The sequence below is a fragment of the Lagenorhynchus albirostris genome, chromosome 15 (assembly GCF_949774975.1).
Source record: "Lagenorhynchus albirostris chromosome 15, mLagAlb1.1, whole genome shotgun sequence".
NCBI classification, from domain to species: domain Eukaryota; kingdom Metazoa; phylum Chordata; class Mammalia; order Artiodactyla; family Delphinidae; genus Lagenorhynchus; species Lagenorhynchus albirostris.
Window position 1 is genome coordinate 72484336 of NC_083109.1, and position 10128 is coordinate 72494463.

The 10128-nt window shown below is 53.3% G+C and overlaps 1 protein-coding gene across 2 annotated transcripts; it reads left to right on the forward strand.

Moving 5' to 3' along the window:
* Positions 1 to 1653: 1653 nt before the first annotated feature.
* On the forward strand, positions 1654 to 8835 carry BCKDK (branched chain keto acid dehydrogenase kinase). Of its 2 annotated transcripts, XM_060122982.1 has the most exons (13): positions 1654 to 1799; positions 3920 to 4209; positions 4798 to 5164; positions 5290 to 5358; positions 5453 to 5563; positions 5861 to 5908; positions 5989 to 6108; positions 6600 to 6698; positions 6903 to 6976; positions 7317 to 7445; positions 7535 to 7624; positions 8129 to 8287; positions 8380 to 8835. In XM_060122982.1, the coding sequence occupies exons 3-13, from the start codon at positions 4970 to 4972 to the stop codon at positions 8522 to 8524; spliced, it is 1239 nt and encodes a 412-aa protein (XP_059978965.1). In that variant the 5' UTR covers positions 1654 to 1799; positions 3920 to 4209; positions 4798 to 4969; the 3' UTR covers positions 8525 to 8835. The 2 variants fall into 2 exon arrangements, with proteins under 2 accessions (XP_059978965.1, XP_059978966.1); XM_060122983.1 differs by lacking the exon at positions 5290 to 5358 and having other exon boundaries at positions 1655 to 1799.
* The last annotated feature ends 1293 nt before the right edge of the window (positions 8836 to 10128 follow it).

Here is a 10128-nt window from a genome sequence, read left to right on the forward strand (position 1 = left end):
GAGGGTAATTTGTCACACAACAATGGACAATTAATACAGGGCAATCAGACTGCTTACGTGGTAACTCAGGACTCCAGTAAAAGTTCTCCAGGGAGCCAAGTGGAAGCTGCATCATCTTTTATGATCTAGCTTCATAAGTCATCATATAGTATCCCTTCCACTGTAATCACAAATTTGCTTAGCTCTTATGGGAAGGAACACAGAACTTCACCTCTTGATATGAGAAGTGTCAAAGTCATATTCTAAGAAACTCATGTGGGCATGTGGGGTGGGGCATCTTTGGGAAACACAAACTGCCACATGAGGCAACATTGTTTCCACCGATGTCTTCCCTTACTCCTTCCAGGTCACAGCTTCTGAACTCTGACCTGAGCCCAGATCTCTTTCCTGGGCTCCACACCCCAGAGCAGAAACACTTCTTGGACATCACCATATGTATGTCTCACAGGCCAATCAGATGCAATGCAATGCACCCCAAACTGAGCTTCTTACCTTCCCCAAACCTGGCCCTTCTCTGGGGTTCCCATTTTAACCATGGCCCCCCCCAGTCCACCCAAGCCACTCCTCCTGGACCACTCCCTCATTCCCTATAATCTATGCAGACCACTACCTTGACCCAAACCATCATCACCTCCCACCTAGATAAATGCAGTAGCCTCATCTTTGGTCTCTCAGATATATTTGTCTCTTACCCTAAGGTACATTCTCCATACAGCAGTCAAAGTACCTCTTTATCAAAAATTAAAAGATGTAGTTTTGTCACTCTGCCTTTCAATAGCTCAAGAAGAAAGCCCAATATTTCTTCCATTTATTTAATAAATGTTTATTGATCACCTGTTATGTGCCAGGGACTGTGTTAGGGGCACAGGATAAATCAGTATAGCAGACAAATATTCATACTGTGGGCTTACATTTTAGGAAAAAAACTGAGCAATTACTATGATAAATACATAAGTATATAGTATGCTGTCAGTGATACATGTTACGGATAAAATAAAGAGTAAAGCAGAAGGAATTCCCTGGCTGTCCAGTGGTTAGGACTTGGTGCTTTCACTGCCTGGGGCCAGGGTTCAATCCCAGGGAACTAAGAGCCCAAAAGCCACACAGCGCGGCCAAATAAACAAATAAATAAATAAGAGTAAAGCAGTGTGAGGGGAATGGGGGTGGTTGCAATTTTAAATAGGGTGATCAGGTTGGGCTTCATTCAGCTGACATTTGGGCAAAAGCTTACAGGAGGTGAGGGATTAAGCTATGTGGAAATCTAGGGAAAGGGTGTTCCAGGCAGAGGGCACAGCTAGTGAGAGGTGGAACGTGCCTGGTATGTTGAGGGAAAAACAGGTGGGCCAGTGTGGCTGTTGCCATGAGTATGGGGGGTGAGGACGGAACGGAAGGAGGGGACGGAGGAGTCGTTCAATCTTTCTGGGTCTCTGTTGCCCCATCTGTAAAATGAGGATAATCACATTACCTCAGAGGTTCGTTATGAAGATGAAACGAACACATGTAAATCTCTTAGAAGAGAGCCTGACCAACGGGAAGGTGGACTCTTGGGGTGCAAGTCCAACCTCCACCGCCGGGAGGTAGCAGCGAGTCCCGGCCAGGCTGGTCCAGTGCGCAGGGTCAAATACACTGCCGGCCACGTGAGCGCCGGGATCCGGCACGCTTCAAGCCATCTTTTGCTTCTCTGCGCACTTCGGCCTTCCCAGCGGGAGCACCCTCCCCTCTCCCTTTTAACGCTGGCTCAAGCCCTGCCTTCCTCCAGCCGCCTCCAGAGCTGAGCGTCCTCCCAGCTTCACTCCAGGGTATTGCCGGGATGCGGGAAAAGAAAGGGTGGGAATGGTGTGGAGATGAGGGGCGAAGAGAAAATCCAGAGACTCAGGGAGCCCCTTCCTCATGATCTGTGCAGACTCTCCCCCAGTCCCTCAGGCAGGCCAGCCGGTGGTGAAGGGTCCCACCTCTGCTGAAGTTTAAAGACAGCTCCAGGGAATTCCTTGGTGGTCCAGTGGTTAGCACTCCATGCTTTCACTGCCGAGGGCCGGGGTTCGGTCCCTGGTCCGGGAACTAAGATCCCTCAAGCCGCATGGCTCAGCCAAAAAAGAAAAAAAATTTTCCAAACCAAAACAAAACAGCCCCCCCAAAAAACTCCAAAATATCACCTGCTTCACTTACCCCTTTGCTTTAAAAATTTAAACTATTTAGAAAATACATGACCATGGTGAAGAAAAATCTGGTCAGTATAAGTACACACAAACACACACTGAAAAGTCTCTCTCCCATCATCGCCTGCTTGGAAAAACTGTCTTTTCACTGGTCTCTCTTCGTTTGGTCTCACTGGTCCCATCACTACCGCCAGAGCATTCTGTCTAAGGAGCAGATCTATCTAGTTAAAACCCTTCAGTGGCTTTTTTTTAAATTAGTTAATTAATTAATTGATTTTATTTCTGGCTGTGTTGAGTCTTTGTTGCTGTGCCGGGCTTTCTCTAGTTGCGGCGAGCGGGGGTTACTCTTCGTTGTGGTGCGCGGGCTTCTCATTGTGGTGGCTTCTCTTGTTGCGGAGCACAGGCTGTAGATCGCGGGCTTCAGTAGTTGTGGCACTCGGGCTCAGTAGTTGTGGCTCGCAGGCTCTAGAGCTCAGGCTCAGTAGTTGTGGCGCACGGGCTTAGTTGCTCCACGGCACGAGGGATCTTCCCGGACCAGGGCTGGAACCCGTGTCCCCTGCATTGGCAGGTGGATTCTCAACCACCGCGCCACCAGCGAAGCCCTCTTCAGTGGCTTCTTACTACTTCAGGACAAATGCACACTCATCCTTCAAAATCTGGCTCTGGTCACCTCATTCAGCTCCTCTCCTCCCAGACTCCACATGCTCCAGGCTCTTCCCTGTCCTGACATGTCCTTCCCACTCCAGCTCCTAGGCCTGGCCAGTCCTGCTCACACTGCACCTATACCAATTTCCCAGACCTTCCTGTGTGGCTCTTAGCACAACTGATGACACGGAAATTGTCTGCCTTCCTCTTCAGGGCAGGGAAGGGTCTATTTATTTAATTCAACACCAATCTCCTCTCCTTGCACAGAAAAGTCACCTAAACTGTGTTTGTTGCTGGCATTAATTAGTAATAATGATAATGTAACAGGGAAGAGCCATATCTGACTATATGTTCCATCTGTTTCTTTTACTTTAACCTTTGCTTTCTGCTGCTTTTGTTCACTAAAAGGATACTGTCTACACACAATGGCCTGCCTCGGGGAACCCTGCCCTTCTGCCTGAATGTTAAACCAAAGTGCCTTTGTTCAAGGAAACATCCGGACCCTGTCTGCCTGTGGATGGCTATAAGAAAGAAGAAATTAACACATCCCCTCCCCGAGGCTGGCCATTCCAGGTGATATTTGCAAAACTTATGGCCTTTTTACTTTACTTCCTCATCTCCTCCCCCTCTCTGTGCTATAAAAGAAACTGGCATCCAAACCCCGATAAGTTGGTTATTTTGAGACTTTAGTCTGCCATCTTCTCGGTCTGCTGAATTGCTTGCCCAACACCTCGTCTCCTATGCCCTGTTGTGCGGCGAGCAGAGCGAGCTTAGACTCAGTAACAATAATAGTAATAATAATACCTAGTAGAGTGTTAATTCCACACCTGGCACTATTCTGGGCACTTTACATATATAAATTCATGTGACCATACAACCCCAAGGTTGGTACAACCTCATTTTACCAATACGGGAATTGAAGTATTGAGTAGTTTAAGTAACTTGCCCCAGATGGTAAGTGGCTGAGCTGGGGGTTGAACCAGGCAGTCTGGTTTCCCACAAATGAGTCAAGAGCTAGAAGGGAGAAGGACGGGACCTCAGGGGAGGAATCCAGGTAGGGTTTGGTCTGTGCACTTTGCATCTAAGGGTCTTCTCGCCCTCTCGCATTTCTTTCCCAGAGATCCTATTTTATAGAGCAGAAGACAGAGGCCCAGAGAGACCAGATAACTCCGGGAGCCCTGTGGAGAGAGCTGTGCTATTTATTTGGGGACCTGGGAGCAGAGACACAGCCACGATGGGTTGGCGCGAGTTGCGAGTCCTCCGCTCCAAACTACAACTCCCAGGAGGCACCGGGCGCCCATAGCCCGCGTGACGTCACGGCGGCAGAGGGCGCAAGCGGCTCGGCCAGCCCGGCCGGTGGACTATTGGGCCGTCCCTCTCGGACCCCGGCCCTGGCTCTGGCCCCGAGGTAAGTGGAGCTACCCGCTCAGACCGTGCCGCGAAGGCTTCGCATCGCGCGCCCGCCGCCTCCGCCCTTGCTCTGGATTGCTGGAGCGCGCGTGGACTGGGGTTGGGGGGCTGGGGGACTGGCATCTACCATATGGGGAAGATCCGGGCCGAACCAAGTGACCCTGCGGAGGGAGGGAACCAGACAGGGACTCCCGAGCCGCTACTTCAACGCAGCCGACCCTGGGGTAAACAATACTGTGTGCCGCAGGTACGCAGGCCAGACACCGGCCGGGGTCCGAAGGCGCCGGATTAGGGGTCAGCCCCGCCCCCTGAACGAGGGTGCCCGGGATCAGAGGGAGCGGGGGTTGAGGTTTTCGGGCTGGATGGGTCTAAGGATCCTCCTCCCTCCAGACTACCAGATAGAACATCAGATTGAAGAATAGTAGCCCCGGAAAGCAAGGTTATCCAGGGTCGGCCTGTGTGTGCTTGGGGAAGCGGTTGAAGGGGTGGGCAGAGATTGTCCAAATCTGACTAACCCGTGCTCACGTGGAAAGATAGTGCGCCTGGATTCAGAGCCTTACAACTCCCCCTTCTTCCGCCTTTATAGATGGGAGCTGCTCCTGGAGGCTGAGCTTGTCAGCATCCTCGACCGGCTCTCGCCCCTGAAGTCAGAGAAGTGCCCCTGCCCACCCACACCCTTCTTGCCCCGTTTTGGGGTCGCCTCCATCTATCCGGTCCTCAGCCCTAGTGGCTGCCCAGTTCGACAAAAGAGCAAAACGATGATACTGGCTTCCGTGCTGGGGAGCGGACCCCGGGGCGGGCCAGCACTCTGGCCTCTCTTGGGGCCCTCACTGTCTCTCCGGGCCCGCTCCACATCAGCCACCGATACCCACCACGTGGAGATGGCACGGGAGCGCTCCAAGACAGTCACCTCCTTTTACAACCAGTCGGCCATCGATGTGGCAGCGGAGAAGGTGTGCAGCTAGGGCGGTGAGGCCTGGGTCCAGAGCTGGAGTGGGTGTCCAGGGAAGGGGTGGAGCTAATATGATGGGGGCAGGGTGTCAGAGGTTCAGTGCTCAAGGGCCCTCTGCCCCTCCAGCCCTCAGTCCGTCTCACTCCGACCATGATGCTCTATTCAGGCCGCTCTCAGGATGGCAGTCACCTTCTGGTAAGATTCTTGCCCCTATTTTTCTCTTGGTCTTTGGAGCTCTGACCCAGCCACTCAGGCCCTGGCCTTAACTTCCTTCCTCTTTTTCTTCTAGAAAAGTGCCCGGTACTTGCAGCAGGAGTTGCCAGTGAGGATCGCTCATCGTATCAAGGGCTTCCGCAGCCTTCCTTTCATCATTGGCTGCAACCCCACCATACTGCACGTGGTAAGGTGGCCTCAAGGCGGCGTCGGTTTCCCTAGTAGAGAGGACCTCAGATCAGTGTGCCCACCGCCCATGGGGCAAATGGGGAGACGGAATCAGAGTGGTAGAGGCTTACCTGCCAAAAGGTTTCAGGGCCACAGAGGACTCGGACCCAAGCCTTCATGGAGGCTTGAAAGGCCATGATGGGGTTTGAACCAAATGAATTGGGGTGGATGGCGATCCCCATAGGTGGGCACGGGTGGCTGTTCTCTACCTGGTGCCCACAGCATCCCTGTGAATTCCCACACCTCTTCCTTGCAGCACGAGTTGTACATCCGTGCCTTCCAGAAGCTGACAGACTTCCCTCCGGTGAGGGCTGGGCCAGGGCAGGGTGAGGGGCTGAGAAGTCAGGGCTGGACCATCCAAGCTCATGACTCTGTGGCCTGCAGATCAAGGACCAGACGGATGATGCCCAATACTGCCAGCTGGTGCGACAGCTGTTGGACGACCACAAGGATGTGGTGACCCTCTTAGCTGAGGGCCTGCGTGAGAGCCGGAAGCACATAGAGGTCAGGGGCAGCGCAATGGGGGCTCAGGCCTGTTGGGAGGGCCTGGGAAGGGCACAGGGTTTCTTTTTTTAACATTTTTTGTTTTTGTTTTTATTTTTTGTTTATTTATTTTTGGCTGTGTTGGGTCTTTGTTGCTGCACGCGGGCTTTCTCTAGTTACGGCGAGCGGGGGCTACTCTTTGTTGTGGTGCACGGGCTTCTCATTGCGGTGGCTTCTTTTGTTGCGGAGCACGGGCTCTAGGTGAGCGGGCTTCAGTAGTTGTGGTGCGCAGGCTCAGTAGTTGTGGTGTATGGGCTCAGTAGTTGTGGCTCGCGGGCTCTAGAGTGCAGGTTCGGTAGCTGTGGCGCACAGGCTTTGTTGCTCCACGGCATGTGGGATCTTCCCAGACCAGGGATTGAACCCGTGTCCCCTGCGTTAGCAGGCAGATTCTTAACCACTGCGCCACCAGGGAAGTCCCAGGCACAGGGTTTCTGAGCCCCTGCTCTTTACAGGATGAGAAGCTCGTCCGCTACTTCTTAGACAAGACGTTGACTTCAAGGCTTGGGATACGCATGTTGGCTACACATCATCTGGCGCTACATGAGGACAAGGTGGGGCACGGGGACCTGAGACCTACCTGGGAATGTCAAGTGGGGCAGAGAGGACTGAGCCAGGAGCCCCCATGGGCTGGGGACTCGGGCCGAGGGCCTGGGGAGAGCCTTGGGGCTGCTTCTGTAGTCTAGAGTTTGCAAGCTTTTGGTGGCCACGGTGTGGGTGGAGGTGATCCCTGGTCCTGACCTTCTTTCTCCTGCCAGCCCGACTTTGTTGGCATCATCTGCACTCGCCTCTCACCAAAGAAGATTATTGAAAAGTGGGTGGACTTTGCCAGGTGAGGCTAGAACGGCTAAGGGGGTGACGTCTTCGGGCAGGGAAGGTTTGGGTCTGATCCGTTGCCCAGGGCATGGTCCAGGGCAGGGTTTTTCAACTGTGACACTGTTAACGTTTTGGGCCAGATCATTCTTTTTTGTGAGGGGCTGGCCTGTGCTTGTTAGGATGTTCAGAAGAGTCCCCAGCTTCTACTCACTTGATGCCAGTAATACTCTCCAGCTGTGACAGCCAAAAATGTCGCTAGAGATTGAGATTGTGAAATTTCCCTGGGAGGTTGGGGACAGAATCACCTCCAGTTGATAACCACTGGTTGAGGTCTGAACCCTTGCTCCTTTCCGCAGACGCCTGTGTGAACACAAGTATGGCAATGCCCCCCGAGTCCGCATCAATGGACATGTGGCTGCCCGTTTTCCCTTCATCCCGATGCCGCTGGACTACATCCTGCCCGAGCTGCTCAAGAATGCCATGAGGTGGGCTGCTGGATATATTGGAAGGGGGCAGACAGGAACTGGGGTGAGGCTGGGGCACCACCACCTACTGATCTTTGCCCCCTGCACAGAGCCACAATGGAGAGTCACCTAGACACTCCCTACAATGTCCCAGATGTGGTCATCACCATCGCCAACAATGATATCGATCTCGTCATCAGGTTTGCCCTGGGTGGGAGTTGGGGTGGGATACATGGGGGTTCCGGGCACTGTTTCTGATTTGCTGGATGATTTCAAGCCAGTACCTGCCCCAGTCTGAGATTTAGTTTCTGGTTGGACAGGATATTCTCCAGTTCTGAGATTGCCATGAGCTGGACATGAGTGGATCTGGGGCCAGCTGTGGGCCCCAGGGCCCTGTCCTTGTCAGCAGCTGAGGGGCCCAGAGTGGGAAAAGAGTCAGAAATAAACAGTCTGCGGTGCTGGGCTAAAATAAACAGTCTGCGGTGCTGAGAATAAACATCAAATCCTATGAGGAAGTATAAGCAGTTAGTGGCAGAGGTAAGGGTGGAGAAACATAGCTTAAAAAAACAAGGCCCAAGAGTCTAGGTGACCACATTCCATGTTTGCGTGGAAGCGACAGGAAGCCCGACTTAGCACTGTCTACCTGGGGAGGTAGTGAGCCCCACCAAAGCTGAGCCAAACCCCTGTCGTCGTCATCCTGCCAGGATTTCAGATCGGGGCGGGGGAATCGCTCACAAAGACCTGGATCGGGTTATGGACTACCACTTCACTACAGCTGAGGCCAGCACCCAGGACCCCCGGATCAGCCCCCTCTTCGGCCACCTGGACCTGCACAGTGGCGGCCAGTCGGGACCCATGCACGGGTGAGGCCCCACCTGGCCAGAATGGAGGGGCGGGGGGGGGCAGGAGACTCAAGCCTCTGAAGCCCGTGTTCTGTCCCCTTGCCCACCCCCAGCTTTGGCTTCGGGCTGCCCACATCGCGGGCCTACGCAGAGTACCTCGGTGGTTCCCTTCGGCTGCAGTCCCTACAGGGCATTGGCACGGACGTCTACCTGCGGCTCCGTCACATCGACGGCCGGGAGGAAAGCTTCCGCATCTGACCCCGCAGCCCTTGGCCTGCTTGCCTGCCCAGGCTAGGCCACACACCCTGGCAGGACCTTCTGGGCCCAGCAGGGTGCCACCCTGCTCTACACACTGCTGCATCTCGGGTCTTAGGGCCCCAAGCAGATGGACTTACGTGGAGCCAGGCACCTCCCCTCCTCGATGGGGTCCACTGCTTCCCTGCCTCCAGGCCTTAGAGGGGATGAAGTGGGGACCCTTGGGGTCTCCAGCACCAGCTCCGTCATTCTTGTTCCTGGGGAATCCCCACTCTGACCTGCTGTTTGTTATTAAAGTTCACATTTTGAATGCCCTCTTGGGCCCCATGTGTGGGCAGGGCAGGTGAGCCTTTGTTTCTGCCCCCATTCAGGTCCCCTGGGCCCTTGGGTTTAACTAGTTCATGTTCCAGTCTCTGTCCTCACAGCCTGGCAGACCAGGAATGGAATTGGCCCCGAGTCGCTTGCATGTTACATTTGGCGGGAGTGGGGATGACTTGGGCAGTTTGTGCAAAGACCTTTCATTTATTTTCATTTGCCAAATGCTTCTGGCTCCCAGACAATATTGAAGGCCCGGGTTGGCCCAGCTTTAGGCCTCAGTTCTGACTCTTCCCTTCCCAGCAGTCACAGGTTGCGGAGGTGTAGGTCACCAGACTAGGCAACTTTCCAAGCCACCTGATTCCTGAACCTGAGTAAGGTTAAAAATACTGTCTGCCAGCTGTGCTTGCTGTTGCCAAGGAAAGGAACACACCAGATTGTGCTCTGACAGGCCCCAGAGGACAGTGGGGTCCTGGTAGGGAGGGCAAAAGGAAAGGACTCCAGGGAGCAGGTGGTGAGGTGACCACCTGCCTATCTTGCCAGGGAAGGAGAAGGCCTGAAGGCCTGTTTGGTGGAACTGTTGATGGAGGTGGGGCACTGAGGGGAGACAGGAATTGTATCTGGTGGTGGGAAACCATAGTGACTTGCCAGGCTGAAAATCCTGCTGGCTGCAGGGCAGAGGGGGTGAGACTGGAGAGGTAGGTGGCAGTCAGGGTGAAAGACCTTGAATTTACAGTGAAGAAGCATGGGTTTTATCCTGGAGGCAGCAGGGACCCATGGAAGGGTTTTAAGCTAGGAAGTGATGTTTCAGGTTGGGTTCCCTAGAAGCACATCTTAAAAGGAGGATTTGTGTCTGAGTGATTTGTTGAGAAAGTGCTCCCAGAAGGGAGTAGGGGAAGTGGGAAAGGGAAGGGCAGGAGGCCAGGCAAGAGAGCTAAGCTCCACAGTCATTGATGGACTCCTCCACTGGACAATCATTCGTTTAATGTCCTATTTGAATGGGGTTGGGGAGGTACTTAAAACTCGCTGGCTAAGAACTTCTGTTTTCATCTCTTCTGAGGCAAAATAGCTCTATTAGCCTGAGGGGCAGTTTGCCAAACAAGCCTCTGGTGCTGGCTTTTGAAAGCCCATCAAAGGAAATATGAGCACAAAGAAGCAACAGAAAAAGATTCTAGGGGATCTGGGTGAATCATCTACATAGTTCTAGGGGTGGGTGGAGAGTGGGAAAAGGTACTACAGTTGTAATTTTTTTTTTCTTGCCTGATTTTTATTTTTTCTGTTTCATATGCTGC

Bases quoted from the DNA above. Each gene is read 5' to 3' on its own strand.
- BCKDK (XM_060122982.1), top strand. From the start codon at position 4,970: ATGATACTGGCTTCCGTGCTGGGGAGCGGACCCCGGGGCGGGCCAGCA. The intron at 5,165-5,289 runs GTGTGCAGCTAG...CTGCCCCTCCAG, and splicing joins TCGATGTGGCAGCGGAGAAG to CCCTCAGTCCGTCTCACTCC. The intron at 5,564-5,860 runs GTAAGGTGGCCT...TCTTCCTTGCAG, and splicing joins ACCCCACCATACTGCACGTG to CACGAGTTGTACATCCGTGC.